This window comes from Artibeus jamaicensis, unplaced genomic scaffold (assembly GCF_021234435.1).
Source record: "Artibeus jamaicensis isolate MK-2021 breed Jamaican fruit bat unplaced genomic scaffold, CSHL_Jam_final contig_519, whole genome shotgun sequence".
In the NCBI taxonomy this organism is placed as follows: Eukaryota; Metazoa; Chordata; class Mammalia; order Chiroptera; family Phyllostomidae; genus Artibeus; species Artibeus jamaicensis.
This window is the reverse complement of record NW_026521871.1, coordinates 3757379-3778783: the sequence shown is the minus strand read 5'-3', so window position 1 is coordinate 3778783 and position 21405 is coordinate 3757379. Positions and strand designations below refer to the sequence as shown.

General features: G+C 37.4%; 1 protein-coding gene across 2 annotated transcripts in view; it reads right to left on the bottom strand.

Moving 5' to 3' along the window:
* The window catches only part of CADPS (calcium dependent secretion activator), a 452323-nt gene that overhangs the window by 112896 nt on the left and 318022 nt on the right, over positions 1-21405 (bottom strand). For both annotated transcript variants that reach the window (XM_053668933.1, XM_053668932.1), the window contains exons 13-16: positions 18723-18910; positions 2507-2608; positions 894-957; positions 358-481 (exon numbers count right to left, since the gene is read on the bottom strand). In XM_053668933.1, coding sequence (XP_053524908.1) covers positions 358-481; positions 894-957; positions 2507-2608; positions 18723-18910 — 478 coding nt within the window. The remainder of the gene's footprint in view (positions 1-357; positions 482-893; positions 958-2506; positions 2609-18722; positions 18911-21405) is intronic.

Genomic DNA, 21405 nt, shown 5'->3' with positions numbered 1-21405 from the left:
TTTCTTCTATTTAAAGGAGGTAGCAATCCTATAGAACTCTTTAATAATCAGACGTGAGCCACAGAGCAAACCTGGGGCCAACACAGAATTTCAGAAAGACCTTAGTTATCTCATAACATCCCATGTTCAATATTCTTCCCTCATAAAGACTGGTTCCTGAGTCCCTGCTGTTTAATTAACTTATTTGGCTACATCCAAGGAAGATTTCACATTTTCACATTTTGAGGGCTTTCAAGTTTCTGCTTAACACACTCAGATGGACCACTGTTTCCTGGTACCCATCAGAATAGAGAGAGACTTCCCCAGGGAGGTGTACAAAATTTTAAATTAAAAATTGGGGGCAGAAGGGAGCCTTACCTTCAATTTTGGCATACTCTGATAGCCGAGAGTAGTTGACTAAAGCAGCCTGCTCTAGACATTTACGGATGACTGTTTTTACCTCCTCTTGTGGCACTGGGGTAACAATATCTTTCATCAAAACCTTTAAGGTGGAAAAAAAGTTATTAAAATGGTTCAACTTAACGTGTTACTCATTTATACTTCTTATAGAGTTCAAGGCTCAAATTAGTTGTGAATGCCTCCTTGTGACTTAATACTGATCAAGTTCCATTGATAGGGAAAACACAGAATTGCAATGCACAGTTAGGATGGCAAGGCCTATCCGGGAATCAGAGAAGAGCAAGGAGCATATCTTCAATATATCCAACTATTTGGGAGTCTGGAGATCAAACACCTAGAATCTTGGGCAATTTTCTCACACTTATTCTCGTATTTGATGAGTGGTAAACAAAACCCCACGAAATTACAAACTAGGTTATACAACCACAGTCTTTTATTACAATTTCATTCATGTCTCTGTATATCTATAATCTGTCTTTTAATTTTACTCTTACCCTTTCCAGGAGTGAAAGGGTGGCTTTCAAAGCACCTTCAGGTCGACCAAATGGAAAGCAATACCTAAAAAAGAGAAAATTCTTCAGATTATATAATTTATTACATTTTAGCATGAAATATACTGAAATTGATTTCTGTAGAAATTCTTTCTGAGGAACAGCAAATCTTTTTATTTTTTGTCACATTGTGTTATGTTAATATGAATTCACACCATATATGTGTGTATATAATGTATATATGTATATGTGTGAAAGACTAAAGAGAGACTCTGCAAAGGTCTGCAACAGAAAAGAATATTTAGAGTGATAACAAGATTCTGTTTAAATTTCTATTGTGAAGGAGAAACATTGGTTAGCTCAAAGGAGACTGTAGATATTATTATAGAGACCACAATTAAAAATGTTAGTTGAAAGAAGGTAAAATTCATATACACTTACTTAAATACCTAAGGGATAAATATGAGAAATAAAGAAGGGTATTCTGAGAAAATTCGTGATTCTGCAAATTGTCCTTTCTTGATTTTTTTCAAGTTGTTATTGGATTGTTCATTATTGGCAATGCATCTTGCATATAGTATATGATCAATACAGATTTATCCAGGAGGATTTGCATGGCATAGATAGGACCGAGTTCCACTGACTTTCAGGTTGTGGCTGACTAAAGCAGTTTGCTCTAGACATCTACAGATGACTGTTTTTACCTCCTCTTGTGGCACTAGGGTAACAGTATCTTTCATCAAAACCTTAAGGTGGAAAAAAATGTTATTAAAATGGTTCAACTAAATGTGTTACTGGTTCCAGCAGCCTTTTAAAACACTGTTTCTCATGGTACAAAGGGACGAGCATGGGCTACTTACACTTAGACTGGCCTGGAGCAAATTCCAGAACCTCTCTTAGCCTCAGTTTACTTGTTTAATTGGGGCTTAGAATAACTACCTTACAAAACTGTTCTGGGAACAAAAAGTAATGAGATGTTAGTCCAGCGCCAGTATCTGGAAGTGTTTGATGTAAAGGTCCTATTTATTATGCCATTATAAGCCCTCTTATTATTTTTGAATTACCATTTCAGGATTCTGGTCCAGAACCACAAGTGCAGCATTAGAAATGCCTAATTTGTTCCAAGGAGAAGTGGACTATGTGGTACAAGGCTCAAGTGTTAAACCTGCTTGCTGTCTTGAGTGTGTGGAGAAGAGTCAACCTGCCAAGGCTCATCCAAGTTTCTTTCTCTGAGTACCCAGCTCATCCTTTTCTCAGGAGAAGGCGGAGATTCTCCTATGGGTACCACTGACTTCCTTCCCTGTTCATATGATGTTTTCACAGGATTTTTCATTGTTTCATTTAGGAACCCTGAAGAAGCTTCAAATTCAACTTTTCAGTAGATGAAAAAAATTAAATTGATGACCAAGGTCAACCTGCACAAGGAGGGCTTTGTTCTTTTAGTGGAAATAAAATAAACTTAAGGTTTCAAAGTCACTGAGCTATTTTGGAGCCCAGTCTTTTCTATTTGGTTATTTCTAAATACCCAGTGTGTATCTGATTAACTTACAGTTTCAGAAAATTAAGCCCTCCCCAGTGTCACCCTCCTAATAAGACCCTCAACCCCAGATCCTTACCTAAAATGTGTAATCTGATTTTCCAACAGAACTCGGAGTCTCTCTTTGATTTCTTCAAAACGTTCCTTTTCTTCAACAGTTACAGTTCCAATTCCATCAGGCCTGAAGGAAGACATGTCATGGAGTGACAGGAACCTCATATGCTGATACCATCAAATCAAATCTCTAGCAGGAGGAAACTGTCCATTTTAGAAGAACATCGGCAATGATAGATGTGACCTTAGGAGAAGTTCTGCTTTTCAGAGCTGGCTACTAAAGCAAATGGGGTATTTTGGGGTTATCATTTGGAGACATTTGCAAAACTGTCGTTCATTTATTGTGAAATGGTAAAATGTAAAAACTAGTGGCTTGGAGGTTCAGCTTTTAGGTTTGTTTGCCTCACAGTTTCTTGAAATTTTGAACTACTTGCCAACATTTTTAAAATTAGGAAAGTTTTATAATACAATTATCTAGAAAATTTGGAACAACTGACATTTATTGGTGAGTGCAACTAGTAACTAGCTTCTTCCTTAGCTGGGGTAGGCACTCACCCAGTCCACAGCTCTAATTTGCATTACTTGTCTCTTATAGGCAGTTAGGTTTGGAACCTCTGAATTATGCATACAAATGCTATTGAAAACCAGATGCTTTATAAGTGTCTGCCTTTTCCAGTGTTAAATGCCCTTAAGTGACTAAATTTCTAGCTTATAATTATAGACATTCAGGTTAATTTGAGCACTCATATATTACTTGAAGAACAAATTACAAGACATTGTAAAAATTGCAAGACATTGATAAAAGACATTGAAAAAGATACCCACACAAATGAAAAGAAATCCTATGTTCATGGCTTGGAAGAATTAATATTGTTAAAATATCTTTACAACACAAAGCCATCTAGAGATGCAATATAATCCCTATAAAAAATTCAATACATTTTTTTACAGAAATAAAGAGAAAAAAGATCTTAAAATTTGTATGGAACCACAAAAGACCTAAATAGTTAAAGTAATCCTGAGAAAGAACAAAGTTGGAGGCAGCCCAATTCCTGATTTCAAACTTCATTACAAAGGTATAACAATCAAAACAGTATGGTACTTGCATAAAAAACAGACATGTAGACCAATGAAACAGAATTGAGAACCCAGAAATAGACCTTCACATATACCGTCAACTAATATTTGACAAAGAAGCCAAGAATACTCAATGAGGAGAGGATAGTGTCTTCAGTGAATAATGTTGGTAAAACTGAATATTCACATGCAAAAGAATGAAATTGAACTCCTATCTTACACCACTCACAAAACTGAACTTGAAATGGATTAGAGACTTTAATGTAAGATGTGAAACTGTAAAAATCCTAGAAGAAAACAAAATAAGAGCTTTTTGACATTGGTCTTGACTATATAATTTCTTTTAGATATTAGACCAAAAGCATAAGCAACAAAAGCAAAGATACACAAGTGGAATTATATCAAATGAAAAGTTTTCTGTATAGCAAAGTGAAAAGGCAACCTATGTAATGGAAAAAAAAACATTTATAAACCATCTATCTGATAAGGGATAATATCCAAAATATAAATATAACCCATAAAACTCAATAGCAAAACCCCAATTAGATTAAAAATTGGGCAGAGAACTTGAATAGACACTTTTTCAAAGAATACATACAAATGACCAAAAAGCACATGAAAAGATGCACAACATCATTAATCATCAGGGAAATGTAAATCAAAACCACAATGAAATATCATCTCACACCTGTTATAAAAAAAGTTAAGAGATAATAAGTGTTGGTGAGACCACGGAGAACAGGACATGCTCGTGCACCGTTAATGGTAATGACATTTGGGGCAGCCACTGTGGAAAACAGTATGGAGGATCCTCAAAAAAATTAAAATTAGAACTACCATATAATCTAGTAATTTCACTTTTCTGTATATATCTGAAGGAAAGGAAATCACTATCTTGAAAATACATCTGCACCTCATGTTCATCATAACATTGCTTACAATAGCCAAGACATGGGAACAACCTAAGTGTCCACTGACAGACAAAAAGGGTAAAGGAAATGTTTATATATATATACACATATTTTATAAAGAAAATGTTTATATGATATATATAAAATCTGATATATATCACATAAAACAAAGGAAATTTTATATATATATATGTGTGTAAAACAAAGGAAAGAGGAATGATAAGAAATATATAAGATGAAATATTCTGCCATAAAATAGAAGAAATCATGCCTTTTACAATATAAATGGACTTTGAGGGCATTATGTTAAGTGAAATGTCAGACAGAAAAAGTTAAATATTGTATGTTCTCACTTGTATGTGGAATCTGAAAAAATCTACTCAGAGAAATAGAGAGTAGAATGGCAGTTGTCAGGGTCTGAGGGGTGGGGAAAATGAGGAGATATTGAACAAAGGGTACCAACTTCCAGCTGAAGAGGATCAATTTCCAGGGAGCTAAAGCACAGCCTGATGACTCTAGTGAATAATACTGTCTTACATACTTCAAAGTTGTTAAGAGAGAAGATATTAAATGTTCTCACCAGATACACAAAAAATGGTAATTATGTACAGGATGTAGGTGTTAACTAACCTTACTGTGATAATCACTTCACAAGATGTATGTGTATCAAATCATCACATTGTATACCTTACATTTACATATGTTGCTTGACAATATCTCATTAAAGCTAAAAACGAGAAAAACCCCACATATGATAGTTTTCAATCTTAGCAAAATATTGCTCATTTTAATGCATGGGACCCTAGCATAAATAAGTGAATTTCAGTTTAATCACTGTATTCCCATGTTTCTAAATCACCATTAGGGCCATACACATTTTCCCTATTTGACTGGGACCATTTAAGTTTAAAATACAATGGGAAACTGCATATTTATAGCCCAAATTAGTGCCAAATTAGATGGAACATAATCTGACCCATTCAAAGACTTAAGATTCATAGATCTGTGGTGACTTATTTTGACTACTGAATGAGCCAGTTTGTAGACAGGTAGATCACCAGGAAACTTCTACCGGAACATTCTTCAGTTTGCAAAAGCAAGTCATCTTGACACCAAACAAATGGTCTTATTTATAGGCCTTCTCAAAGATCTAGCATGAGTTGGGAAAAATCCTGTATACTAGATCAGTCCGACTACACAAAAGGATTGGCAAATGATAGCAAGGTACCTCCTATTAGAGGTTAATTGGTCAGCTTCCCTTCTTTGAAATACCAAAATTGCCCTACTTGAAAAAAAATGAGAAAAACTTCCCTCCCCCACTTTATAAAACTACCACTGAAGGGTAAAATCCTATTATGGTCCATTTTTTTATATTGCTCTGAACTTAAGGGAAGAAAAAACAAAATGGTAAATATCAGATAAGCTGTTGGAATCTACGAATGTGCTTTTATTTTCTTTTTTTTTTGAGAAATTGCAAATGTTAATTGACAAAGTTTCTTAAAATTTTTTAACATGAAAAGTCCATAAATCTGTAGTTAAATCTCAGAATAAATTCATTGACCCCCTACAAAATACATGACATTTTCTGCGGTAAAATTTCATGTTTCTGTTATAATCTACAGCCGCCTTTAGCTGTAGCTTTTGGAATTTGTTTATACAAAAGTTAGCTTACAAATGCACTGAACATACCTTTACACAATTGGCACATCCATGCATACACTTGAAATAATGGAGCCGTTTTAAGCATTTTATTTCTTAGTAAGGAATTAATCCAGAGAAAAAATGCTATTAAATATAATTTGTAAGCCACCGAGGGGTTTAGGCATGGGCACTATTTAACATGGGCAGCCCAGAGATGTCTGCTGCCATTATTAGGAAATAGGCCTTTCTGAAGAAAACCATTCATTCCTTACCTAATAAGTCATTCATCTTAAGACAATTAGACAATTATAAGGGAAATTTTAGGTCTGTGTTTGAGTAGATTAAAAACTAAACATTTAGTGTGTGGCCTTCTCAGTTAATTCTCACTACAAAGGGTATTATTACAAATGTAAAATTTGATTATGTTTTTTCCTTTTGTTCTGATGACTCACATTTGTAATTATTAAACGTGTCAGCTAGCACCTTTCATTTCCCTGACAACCTCTCCTTTCTGGAAACTATTCAAATAAGAAGACAACTACAATTTGTTTTTGTAATCTTTTCTTAAATTTGCTTCTTAATTGTCTATGTTAATGTGAATTGTTTTATTTTGAAATAAATGTAACTAATATTTATGTAAGGCCCATAGTACAAAGTTCACCAAACCTAACCAAATGGAAACCAAAAACAAGCCTTGAAACAAAGATGATTTAAAAAAGATCAGGGTTTTGAAAATGAGTGCAAATATGTTTGCAATTTCCAGAATTGCTCTGAAATGTCGGTGGTAACAGGGTGTGTTGTTTTACAAAATGAGAAAGAGATATGCATGATCACAGCTTGTAACTATATCAGTTGAAAAGCAAAAGTATCCTTTTTAATTTCACATAATTATTTCTGAAAATTCTATCAAACATCAACTTGTTTTTTGTGGACCCCTAGATTGCCAGTGTTAATAACAGGTTAATAAAGATTTCCACAGAGTTACTAATTGAAAAATTCTGGTTCAATATTTTGGGGAGCACTGTTTTCACAGAGGCAATAAAACCCTTTCCCCAGGGCAGTGGTTCTCCAACTTGAGTGCTTTAGAATGGCCCTGGGGCTTGCCATGACCCTGATCACTAGGCCCTACCCCAGAGCTTCTGATTCATTAAATTTGGGGCTGGGGCTGATAATTTGCATTTCTAACAAGTTCTCTGATGCTACTGGTTTGGAAATCACACTTTGAGAACTGCTCTAGAGTAAGAAAATGTTTGGTGGATGGCTCTTTCTGTGGCCAAAAGGGTATTTCTGATTCAGGCTTCTCAATTTGCCTTGGATTGGAGTGAATTTAACCAGAGATCTCCAAGTACATGGTACACTTGGAAAGCTAGCAATTCCTTCCAAACGGGCATTCACACTTTTCCAAGGTGCCATTCCAAGCAGTGCTGGTTGCAAAGTAAATAGAACTGTACGGGTGCCTCTTGGAAGCCATGCTTTTATTGTTTTGTTGTTGTTTTCCTGGAAACATTTGGGGTTATTCTATAATTGTCATAAAACTGGTTCTGCATCTTGTTCCTTTCTCAATACTTTTAACTTACGGGGTCACAAAGAATGGGAGAAGAGGAGAGATGAAGCTGGATTTTAAACTCTTAGCTACATCCCAGATGTGTCTGCTCAGAACACACATCTAGGAACTTGAATATTCCAGTCCTCCCATGTCCTGAGTATCCTCTTGTGTTTTGGCTTACTGTCCATTGCTACTTCCTGAAAGCACCTGAACTTCCTTTGGAGAAATGATCTTGGCCATACTGTGGGTACTGTTGGGGGAAGGATACATTAAGGGACCTATTCTCCTGCTGGTGATCCTGAAGGCCTCTCTACAAGCCAGTTTTTCCCTTTCATGGTCACTGTAAACTGTACTCTGACTTAAGCTCAGCCACATGGACACTCTGCTGGAATCTCCACACTGAGTAAATGATGCAAGAATAGAAGAGACAGGTGGAATTTGCTCATCTGGCAGCTCTGCCCTGACCAGACAGTCCTCACAGGTGAGTAGCTCTTAAGCCTTGGCTGTACTTTTTAGAACCATGTGAAAGCTTTAGAATCATGTGGGTAGCAAGTAGAATTGTTATCATGCTTGTTTAAGGACATTTTCATGAATCCATAATGCAGTCTTCAGGCATACATCCATTTGGAGAGAGAATATATCATATTTACACTGTCTGCTGTACTTTTAGAACCATGTGAGAGCTTTGAGAAGTCCCAGCCTAAGGCTCTGATTCAGTCTGTCTGCAGTGGGGTCTAGATACTGTCACATCTAAAGCTCCCCATGTGATTCTAACTCACAGGTATGGGTTGAGAACCAGTGCTTTAGTCCTGTTTCCCACTTTTCTGCAGCTGCCTCAATTCCAGTTTCCCCTTTCCAGTCCCCTGGGCTCCCAACATCATCCCAATAAACTCCCTTTTGCTTAGATGATTCAGAGTTAGTTTTTGTTACTTATGTTGAACTGATGTATGTTCACCATGCACATATTCCTCTCCTTCCCCAGGCTTCCAATTTAGTAGACGTGCTGGTGCCTTTGAACCTAGGTTTAGACACACACACACACACACACACATACACACACAAACATGAAGAAATGCGGTCTTTGGTCTCTGGTTCCGCCTAACTGCATACTGGCTAACAACTCACTTCTTGTATATCATGATCCTGCAAAGTTGAGACAATATGCAGGTCAAGTGCAGCCATTTCTGGAGCGCGTGGCAGACGGAGACCTCTCCCTCCCACCTGCAGGCCATCAGTGCAGCCAGAAGTGGGTCTCTCTGGCCACCGGAGACTATATTGCATCTGACACAGCCGGCATCTCTGGAATCCACCTTTCAAGTTTTCGGCAAACCATTTTCTCACTGTCCTTCACAAAGTTGACATTTTCGGCAGCATGATAGGAAAGATGTCATGTCGGCTGCTCTTCAAGTTCTTGTCATCGTGGTTAGCACCAGTTCTGTCACCTTCACTCTCCTCACAGTCTCCCATCTTGAGCCATGTCACAAATAATAATATATCTAGAGTTGTGAATTTCTTTTTCTTTCTTTCTTTCTTTCTTTCTTTCTTTCTTTCTTTCTTTCTTTCTTTCTTTCTTTCTTTCTTTCTTTCTTTCTTTCTTTCTTTCTCTCTCTCTCTCTCTCTCTCTTTCTTTTGTAAGTTGGAAACTACCACATCCTTTAAGTTACTAGTTATGCAAATTGTTCTCCTTTCCCCTAAATGCTTCTGAGCTAGAGTTTATTAATTAATGTCCATTGTAGGATTAATTCAGTGTGGTTAGATACCAGATTTTTAATGTGAAACTTTTTATTTTGATATTTGAAATTAAGTATGAACAACCTAGTGAAAGAAATCAAGCTGCATTGTGTTTTGTGAAAGAAACTTACATTTTGGGGGTCAGTAAACTGTCTTTAAATGCCCATGTGGCACAGAGTCCCTGCGTCTAATGATCCCACTATCATAGTTCACATGCTATTGGAAGCTGGGACACAAAACCCTTGTTTGCAAGATCAGATATCTCTTCAAGAAGGTCAGATTACTAAATTAATTCAAAGTTTACAATGGCTGATGTATTCTGATATTGCATCAAGTGCAGAGTCTGGGTGTAAAAAAGTTTGAATTTAACAAAAAAGGAGAGAATATCTGGTCCACCTCTCTACACGTAGCTGGCTTTAAGCTCCAATTACTACCAACAAGGGGTAAAACTCCAGCTGAATTTGGAATATACTTTCTCTCCAAATGCAAATGTCCACATATGCTGGTGCAAGCACTGTAAACATGATATATTCTCTCTCTCCAAATGGAAGTATGCCTGAAGACTGCATTATGGATCCATGAAAATGTCCTTAAACAAGCAAGATAACAATCCTACTTGCTACGAAATTGTTCCAACCCAGAAACATGACAGCTTAAAGGGCCAGAGTGGGACAGAATATCTTACTAATATACCCTGCAATGCTCCCTAAATAGAACATTTAGATCAAATATACTCTTAATCTCTCTCCTTTTATTTTAATTGCTTTCTCCTAGCAATTCTTTATCCTAACAAATTTTAGAATGATACCTTTGAATTTACTCCTAGCATAGAATATTTTACTTTGTCTCTTTCTAGTGCTTAATAACTACAAATTCAAGATAGCACCAAAACATTATTGTTTCAAAAGGAAACATCTCTGCTTGCTCATCTGGATAGTTTGTATAATCTCTATGTTAATGATAAATGGTAATTAGAACTTTCACATCCCATGGTCACTGCTTCATTAGGAAAGCCTGGCCTTACCCTTTCCTTCTTCTTTCCCTCCAGCCCATGCCCTTTCTAATTATGCCCTGGTGCCCTGGGGCCCAGACATGCTGCTAAAACAAATATATCAAAGTGTTTGTATCACAAAGGGTAAGATAGGAAGCAACAACAAGCAGTTTCTACAATGTTACAAATGTGCACTGAAGCTTCTTGAGGTTGGCAATTTGAAAAAGAAGCCCAGAGATGGCAAAAATATACCAGTGAGGTCTTTTCTGAATTGTTTACTGTTCTAAACATGTAGCTATAACCAACAATATAAGAATATGTCTATTATAAGGATGGGAGTGATCAAGAAATTTTTTTCCTGCCGAACAGTCTCAAAGAATATGGATGCTGCTGGCACAAGCACATTAGTCAAAGTGACCCAGACTAGGTCCAGGTACTGAATGAAGCAAGAACCCAACAGAGGATTAGAAAAATGGTATAGTACTCCGCTCTACCAGCTGAGCTATGAAGATCACATGGAGGATTAGCAACAGGGGAGTGGGAGAAGGAGAAGGGGGGAGAAGGTACAGAAAATAAGTAGCATAGACAGTAGATAGAAAATAGATAGGGGGGAGGGTAAGAATAGTAGGGGAAATACAGAATCTAAAGAACTTGAGACACATGTTCATGAACTAAAGGGGGGGAATGGTGGGGGAGGGGTGTGCAGGGGGGAGGGGAATGGGGGGAATAGAACAAATGTAATGGCATAATCAATAAAAAAATGTTAAAAAAAGAGAAAAAAATGGTATAAAGTGTATGCACTGCAGGGAAGCTTACATTTCTTTCCTGGAGAAGGACTAACTTCCAAAATTGGCATTAGAGAGATTTTTCTCTTTGAGGATTGGGGAAAAGATGAATTTCTTTATTTCTAGAGAAACATAGATAATTAGGCTTTAGATTCCACCCTGATCCTCCAATGTGTAGACTTCTAAGTGGTCAGACCAGTAATACCTGTGGCTTTCTGGGATCATATCCACCCTGAAAAGGGAACAGCATCTAAAAATATGGCTTTTTTTTTCACCAGTGAATTCAACGACCACAGGATGACAACACGCTACTGGAATTTTAGAAAAGAAATACATATTAATTGGATATTTTTCATGGACCAGAAAGATAGCACTGATGGGAAAGATAATCTAGTACATTTTATAAGATTTTATGTCTGAGTTGGAAACTCTGCTGTTCTTCTGGGGCAAATTTCCTTCAGGAAGAGAGTTACATTAAAAGCTAGAATGCAAGCTCTAAAGAGAATTTCTTCCAGTGATGCAAAATTTATTTGGAATGTGTTTTGACTTTTTCCCCTCTCTTACAAGTACATCCTATTAGGTGAACCTGGTTTTTTAGAATTTAGAGAGTACGACTCAACCATCTGCAAGGCCAACACCTGCTCAGACCTGCCAAGCCAATCAGCCACGGGCTCCTGTCCATAATGCCTTGTGTCAGAGTGAATCATGAGGCCAAAAACGCAAGAGTCACTGTCACTCTCCCATCCACACTTGCTCACGGAAGGGCTGTATTCAGCAGTCATTATAGAGCTATCCCTGCTACAGTCTTCCCTTCATCTCTTTTGAGGAGGGAGAGTTAAAAAAGCCCCAGACATAATGTCAGAATAGGGGTTTGTGTGTGTGATGGGGAGGGAAGGAGGGAAGAAGAAAAAAGGGAGAAAGGAGAGATTGGAATAAAAGGAAAATAAAAAGACATAAAAATTTCTCATTTACTCCCAGGTAGGCATTAACAAAAATGAAATAAAAGAAACCGTTATGTGACATAAATTGGGGATGAGAGACTAACACTGGAGGCAAGACCACAGTCAATAAGGCAATTGCTGTGGGCCAGGGAAGAGCAGATAAGGACCCAAACTCTGGTAGTGGCATTGAAGAGATGGAGAAATAGATAGACTAGAGAGATTCTTAAGGATATTGAAAGGGCATAATAATTGAATCCTTGAGAAGTGCTAAGTAAGAAGGAGAAAGGACAGGTCCCAGGGTTCTGTCTTGGACAACTGCATAGGTGGAACCACTTGCTGACTTAGGGACCCTGGTGGAATAACAGGAGGAAAGTGAGTTCCATCTGATTGTTCTGCCACTCAGATCTAACCCACAAGAATCACATGGTCTCTGCACACAAACAGCACCTTGGCTCCAAATACATCTCCCAGAAGAAGCCTTGGACACATTTTCGGAGATTTTTAGAACTCCTGCCCTCTTACATCTGCTTGCAGACTCATTAAACTACATAGCTTACTTTGGATTGGGGCTGTTGGCATTGTGGATTTGTTAATTGCTGATACAATGTACTTTCTACACAGGCCATATGTGAAGAGCAGCACTGGCATTCAAGAAATGTTAAATAATAATGTAAATGAGAAAAATTTCCAAACCCAATATTAAAGGAATCCAAGGAACACTGACGCAACTTGCAATCATAGGAGCTGTTTGATTGCCTTGTCACTGTGGGACAGTGACCAAAGTGATGTTAATCTAAATGCCATCTAGGAAGAATAATAAAAATATCATGGTGAAAATTAAGTACTGCAGCCTTAGGAGTCAGTTTAAAAATTAGAAGATACAGCAATGTACATCTGTGGATTTTATGATCACCAAGTGCAACCAGCTGAACATACATTTCCCTTTTCCCTCTCAGAGAAATTGGGCTGGTTCAGTTTTAAAGAGCTGATCTAAACTACTGTTCCTCAGTCAGTGATTCTTAAACATTGCTACCAATAGGAGTCACTTGAGGAAATTTAAAAAACATAATGTTTAGGCCATATTCCAGATTAATCAAAGCAGAACCTCTGCATGTGGGGCTCATGTATCAGCATTTTTAGGCTCCCCAAGTCATTCAATGTATAGCCAAGTTTGACAACCAAGGCTTTAAGTCAATGGGCTCTGAAGACCAAGTGCCTTAGAATTACCTAGAAGGGAATGATTAAAAGTGCGGGGGCCTGGCTCCATCTAGGACTTGATGAATCAAATTTTTTTTTAGGATGGGACCTAGTATTCTCCATGTGATTTATATGTATACTAGAGTGTGAGAACCATTGCAGAAGTTGAAAATCAGTGGTGGCAGCTCTTATGCCTTTACACACAGAACGAATCTCTGTAAAAGACACAAAAATCCAAGTAAAAAGGCAAACTTTCAGCCTATTACCTGTAAGTTTGTTTTGTTGGGCTTTGTCTGAAGGGGCCTCTCCTGTTCCTTGTAGGATATTTAGAAACATCCCTAGTCTCCACTTCCTCCAGTGTAATATAAAAAATGTCTCTAGACATTCCAAATGTCCCAAGAGAAAAGATCACCCCTAGTCAAGGACGACCATTCTAAGATGCCAAACCTGTGGACAGTTCCATGTCTTCCAGTGCACGAAATGAAGAGCAAACATCTTACTGATCGATCAGACATGTCTCTTGGATTAAATGTTCACAATTCATATAGGCATAGTTTTTCACAGAGATGTGACATGCACTTCCAGAAAGGTGGGAGAAACTTGCACATCAGCATTGGAGCACTCACTAATGCTTTCCAGCTAAAGCAGGGCAGAGCTCTGCCTCCACCTTGGGGGCTGCCGAGTCATTAATGAATAAAAAGGCAGTAATTAGGTGAAAAGAAACTTGTTATCCAATCAGAAGCTGGTCATGAATTGACAATAGAAATGGGCTTTATTGTTCAGTTAAACCAGTTAAAAGGCCATTTGTGTCCATGACTCATGAACTCCTTCTTAGGCAAATAATGTTCATCCTGGTGAAAGAGATTAGGAAAATGGTTGGCCAGCACCAACGGCCATTGATCTTGTTCAAAGAGGATGCTTCCTTGAGTGATCTAGAGTTTCAAGTACATTCTGGCTTTCTCCACCTGGTCAACATTATCAGGAGGGCCGAATTGATTTTGGACATTTTTAGGACATAAATGGAAAACTCTTTAATTAATTCATATGACTAACTCATTTGGAATGTTTAAACTCATGTAAAATGGCTGAATCTGGCATCTCACACTGTACACAAGTGCTAGTGGTAGGCAGGCAGTAAGGCAGAGAGTTCACAAATGCAAGCTCAAAGTCAGCATGTCTGTTTGCACTAGGCTCACACACTTCTTTGCTGCGGTGTAAGTGACTGAACTTAACTGAGCCACAGACTCCTCATCTGTTAGATGAAGGTAATAATAATACTGATGGGGATGTAATAAGAACAAAATACAATAATATATGTAAAATAGCACTTTAGGCACTACCTGGAATGTGGGGAGTGCTCACTAAATGACAGCAATTGTCTTTATTTTACTTAAACTTTATTTGTGAAATCTGACAATGTACTACTATTCCATTTGCTATTTTAACCCATAACAATTATGTTAGAAGTTGACAAAATATTACTTATGCTATAATTCTATGTGATAATTTTGTATATGAGAAAACTAAGTCACAGAAAGGAGATACAATAATCCTAGATTTACACAGAACAGGCTTTAATAATCAAGTGTTTAGAATCTGTGTACAGTTCTGATATATGCAAAAAATGAAGAGTTTTAGACTGAGAATGTCTAGGTTTGCCACTTCAGTGAGCAGACATTCAGTTTAATCATCTGCAAGATGAATGTAAAAATAGTTGAATTAAGACTATTATATAGCAAATGAGACAGAATATATAAAAGTGCTTTGTAAACTGCAGAATGCTACACAACTAATACTTAACATTATGTTTTCTTCTTCATGCAAACATAGAACATAAAGCACACATAAGCCTCTCAAAGTACCATTCAAGATCCTTTGGGATGGTTTTTCATGGCACAAGGACTAGGTTAGGCTCCATCAAGTGTGATCATTTACTCTCTGTTCTGTTTCAATACTGAGCACTCCAAAAGCAGCACCTTGGACAGCAGCCAGCCTTCCTTCAGGCATCTGCAATATTCTCAAGCCACTTTCTTACTTGGCTGAAAGCTACTGTTGCCTTGCATTCTGACCCTCACAGAGAAGCATGCATAGAAAGTACTTCACCTCCATCCTTATAGTACGTTCAGAAGATGGGTGTCCACCTAGAAGCAGGGCTTTCTTTGACCTTTGCTATTGAACCTGCATACACTGACTAACAGCTTGCCACATGTTCTAGGAAGTGAAAGTTGGCATTGTCATTCTGTATATTGTCATCCCTGCACATGAACTGTATATATTTTACAACTTAGAAATATTCCAGTGGGTAAATTCATACTGAAGCATAGACCAAATCTGCTTACAAAGTTTGTGTAGTTTGGCAATGCCAACCAGGGTTATAAAATCAGTTCCAAAAATGCAACAAAAATTTTTGTTAAGTATCAGTGTTAATTTGGGGATGGTGGGGGGGTGAAGAAGGACACATGAGTAACACAAAAATAGCTGTAAATCTGGTTTATAAAGCGGGAGAAGCCACCAATTTGCCATTTTATGAATTCACAAAGAGTATCACTAAAGGTCATAGGAAATGGGAGAGGATAAACATAATTTTAAAGTTAAAAGTGCCTTCCTGGTGAGCTTATTATATATACAATTCTAATAAGAGTCATTGATTTAGTGATGTGCTTTATTTTATGACTTTATTATAAATCATTATTTGAAAGTTGATTTATTTTCATGAGATAAGTGTGGAACTGAGGAGGGTTTCCTAAAAGCACTAGAGTTGCTATATATGTATAGATACACCTTATACTAGCAAATTGTATTTGTTCCTGAAACATTATTTCAAAATTATAAAGCCTAGGCTGCTTATTATGAATGACTTGATAAGGTCCCAGATGTTTAGTGGCCCCTAACTAGATGCCACTAAAAAAGCAATCTGACTCATGATTCTGTTTACAATTTGCTCAATTAGTTTTTTAAAATGGGAACAGGTTTTAAGAGTCACTAAACCCCTGACTTGAATTCAGTCCTGATACATGGTATTTACCCACCGCTAGGATCACTTTAAAGTGCATGTTTGAAAACCTTTGAAGAAACAGAGACCTTGGGAATACAAAAACTTGCTGTTTGCTAAGGCAGAGGTTGTGATATGGATGAAGGGCTAGGGGAGGGTTGCAGACATTGCAAAACACAAGCCAATACACATGTAGCTTCTTACCTTTTGGGATCTGGAATTGCCTGAGTTTTGAAATCTTTTCTTCTTTTAGATTCCTTTTTTGTATCTTTTTTAGCTTCTGGTTCAGATGGGGAGGGAGTTTTGCTCCCTTCAGGGTCTGTATTTTGTGGCAGCCCACTAAGGTACACATGCATTTGTTGACTTTGGAGAGGGGGTGGTGGCATGGGGCATGCACAGAGTGTGGCCAGCCATGGGAGAATCAAGAGCACACACATACACATGAACAGACAAAAGAAATAAAAAGAAGGATGCATCAAATAGCAAGAGCAAATGAATTCAAGCTAAAATAATAAGCAGAAAAAAAAAGATGCAAACTTGCATAAGGAAAATCAGAACTGAAAAGAAAATAAGAAATCCAAAACTGTTTCCATGACAAGATGTATAAACCTAACTGTGAATCAAGTGGCAGTCTTACAATATGAAACCCAGACAATGTGTATCATAATTCATGATGATGTTTACTAGGGAGTTTACAAAAACACTTCATTATTTTATAACACTTTCTTATTCAGTAACATATGTAGAATACAGTGTGACAACCCAGAGAATATAATGCAACTTCTCTCTCCCTCTTTAAAGAATTCAGTCCAAGGGGCTGTAACAGATAGTCATCAAAGTGTACATATTTATAAAAAGCAGAATTACAAACAGATACTTGTCAGGTATCAGAGTTTTCATGAATATCTTTTGTAAAAGTAAAGGGTCATGTGTTGGGCTACTGAACCTGATAATAATGGAAAGTGATGAGAACCCTATTCTTGATTAAATAATCAAACCTACAATGCTATTGTTATCTAACTCTAAATGTTAAAGTTGCATTTCACAAACTCTCACTGCTAAAGAAAAGAAAAGCACAGTACAAATCACACAGACACTTCAGAGTTATATAGCTTGCAAAGATGAAGATGGTTAATACAGTTTGAATTTAAAATAAATTCAGTCAACTCTGGATTCTCTTCCACATGAATTTCCCCAGAGCAGCAACTTTCTCATCACAGACTGGGTTTCTGAAGCCACCTTGTTTCCCCTGTGTGTGCCTTCCCTGGCTATTGCATAGGGTGGTCTGGGGTAATACAGGCTTGTCTTTACAGCAATGTGAGGCTACATACATTGGGATAGTAAACTGGCTGTGGCAATGTTGAAATTTATTCCATGTCTTCAGAGCCAAATGGTAATATTCTTACATTATTTGCTGTTTTGCATTATTCAGAATTTGGATCTTTTCTTCCAGGAGCGAGGCAACATCTAAAGGTAGAGGGTACTTAGTACAGAGTTAGGAGAATTGGTGTCTGTCTTGTCAAAAAAAAAACAAAACCCTATAAAATCAGTGGGTTGATTACACTGGGATCTCTGAAGTTCTTCCGAGTTCTACAGTTATACTGAAAGTGTTATGATTATCTTTGCCCTTCAGCTTCACTTAGATTGTTTTAGCTCTTGAAACGGACTTGGCTTCCTCCCTTTGCAAGGCATTTGCAAGGCATGTTGCAACTTTTGCTTGGAGCCACTCAACTCCTTTACTTGCTCCAGTTCTCAGCCCCAGCATCACCTCCTCAGGGAGGCCCTGCCTGCTGACCTGCCACCTCATCTGAGTCATGTTCCTTTATTAAATGATATCACGGAGTTTTATTCCTTTTTCTTGGAGCACCAATCTCTACATACCTCTGTCTTTGTTTGGTGTTCAGTTTTTGTTCACCATGTATAAGGAGTGTATACCAGAGTGCCTAACACTCAGTTGGTAATCATTACCTACCTATGGAAAGAATAATAACAACAACAAAGGCAAACATTTATTAAGCTCTTGTTATGTCCCAGGCATTGTGCTCAGCCCTTTATGTTCACCTGCATTGTCTCAACAACCTTATGAGTACACTATCCTTCCTGTTTACAGATGAGAAAACTGTGGCACAGAGGGTTTAATTACCATCAAGGTTATGGCTAGCAAGTGAAGAAACCATGATTTAAACCTAGATCATTCTAATTTCAGACCCATTCTTGAAGTCTCATTCATCATTTCCTCTAAGTCTCTTGAAAAGAGAAGAAACTATGTTAGACCTTCATTGCTCTTCATGTGACCTGTGTATATGTGTCTCTGTCTGTGTGTACTACTGAGGGAATGGGGATAGAAAGAAAGAGATGAACCTAAAAGCAGGACCAGGTGTACACCATACAGAAATTGTTTTGAGCAGTACCTCGGGACAGGGGCTTACCTGTTCCCGTGGACGTGGGATGCACAGAAGGCAAAGCTGTAGTGAAGGAGGGTGGGGTCGATCATGGCGCCGTTTTCCGCCCGTTCAAGCAAGTCTCTGAGGTAGCACAGATGGCGGTGACACCCCCGGACTCCATTGCGGGCACAATACTCATCTAGTACAAACACCTGGCCAGGACTGAACCAACCCTGTTTGGGGAATAAAGGAGAGGCTTTCTTTTAAATACAGGTTTTATTCAGAGGGCTCTAAGAACTGGGGGTGAGTGGAGAAGGGGGTAAAAATAGCCAGAGCTAACCCTTACTGATTGCTTATTAAGTGCCAGCCACTGTGGGTGCTACCTGGTATAATTAATTCCCCTAACAGCCCCATGAGGTAGGTGCTTTTATCCCTGTTTGATGGACGGGGAAAATGTGCTCAGAGAGGATATGGAATTTTTCTAGAATTCCAGAGCATAAGTGCTGGAGTCTGGATGAGTAGAAAGCACCATTACAGAGAGAGTCTCCCCCACTTTTCTAATACTGAACTGTACACCTCAGAGAGTGTTGGAGTGGATACAGGGCAAAGTCTTCATTACTAAGAAAAAATAATAAAGTTAATGCCTTAAATTGGTGTAGTGCTTTATACTTGACAAAGAACTTTCAGTTGAGCTCCATACCAACCTTGTGAAGTAATTTCATAGGCAAGGAAATGGAAATCAGGGCTACTAAGTGATTCACAGAAAATATAAAACAGAGGCAGGACTCAAACTCAGCTCTGTCTTATTCAAACTCTTCTGGGTTTTGTGGTTTTTTTTTGTTTTTTGTTTTTTTTACTCTGGAGCATCAAGAAATACTATGTTTGGTTTACATACATATCAGGATTTCATAAATCATTTTGCTATGGAGGCAAAAATCTGAAATAAATATTATCAATAATATTGTAATAACTATGTATGATGCCAGGTGAGTACTTAAAATATCAGGGTGGGGGACCACCCTGTAAAATAAATGATCATCTAACCACCATGCTGTACATCTAAAACTAATACAAAATAATATTGAATATAAGCTGTAATTGAAAAAATTATAATGAAGATAATAACATAATTTTCCAAAGAGAAAAACATACTAAGTTTTCAAGTTGTGAGTCAGATATGGTTCAATTAAACTGAGAGGAGCTTCTGTGCCCTGGTTTAAAATTAAAAAAAAATTTATTCCCCTCTGGTAATTACTTGTTTTCTTCTTATATATTGGCTTGCTATACAACCTGATGCAACTCTGCTATAAAAGAGAACCCACTTGGAATCTCTGATTCTGAGCATTTTGGGAGGCACCATGGGAGAGAAATTTCTGCCTCCATATATACTTAAAACAGATGCTCAGAAAGGTCAAGTGACTTGCCACTCAAGGCCACCCTTGGGCCAAGTCTAAAATCCAATGACTGACTTCTTTTGGTTTCAGTACCTTTCTGAAGCAAGAAATAAAGCAATTCAAGTGGCACTTTGTAAGCCTGGATTTTAGGATAGCTTTACACATAAATTTAATTTTACTCTGAGGGTCTTCTCTGGGTCACCTTTTGAATACTGTTGTGTTTTGGGAGAGAAAACAAAAGGAGGAAGTGACTGGGGCCAGGCAGAGGCCACGGAACTGCAGCAAGGAAGGCCTCTGCAACCCTCTCATCTTGTATCAGTGATCTGAAGAATCTTCGATTGACAACATGCAGCTCAGCAATGCATCCAAAGGGAGACGGCATCTTTCCTATTTCAAATTATAAGTTACTGCAGAGGGCGGGAGAGTAGTCGAGGCAGTGGGCTGCCCCTATAGGCAACTTCTTTGCCACTCCATCTGCTACCCCAAATGCTAAATCTTAGAAACAACACTGCTGTGAAAGATTAAAATATATTTTCTACGACTCAGATGACACCAAGTCTTTTGTAGATGCCAAAATAGCTGCTTTGAAAAGAGTTGAAGAAATATCAATTAGGAACTCAGTCGAAGACACAGAAAAATTTATGTATCCCTGCTGGTTGGTCTCCAAAACTAACGGAAAAAAAAAGATTGTAATAATGAGAATATGGAATATATAGTGGCAGCAGATAAGGACTTTTAATTGCTGTTATTTTCTGAAACTTTGGGATGATGATTAATAGAAATAGGTATACAAATGGAGAAGGAAACTATTTTATGCTATTTATAATTAATGTTGGATTTTGGAGCATATTTTAAAGCCTATACATAACTAATAGGACACTGCTTTAAAATTTTATTTCTGTTTTTTAAATTAAGTCTCCTGAGTGATGCATTTCCCAGTGAAAAAAATAAAATGTTTTTTAAAATGATGTAAAAAACATTTTGAAAATAGCACACCTCAAAAAAATTTTAAAAGAATAAAAATTATACATAAAGAGGAATGAGTTAAGTTCAGAGGCACATTCTTACAAGCTTCACATATGCAATTTATAATTACACAAATAATCACGTAATTGTAGGAAACACATTAGAGAAAAACTGCCTTCCAATGCAAGGTACACTTTTTTTCTTCTTCTTTTTTTTTTTTTTTTAAAGTCAAAATGATGTGTTCCTTTCCAAACTGGCAAAGTTCAGATTCTTCTGGTAAAGTGATTCCAAACCTGAGATAATCAATGAATCTTTTACAAGATGCAGATAATTAAATTATTCCACATAACCCCACTTTGATTTTCAGA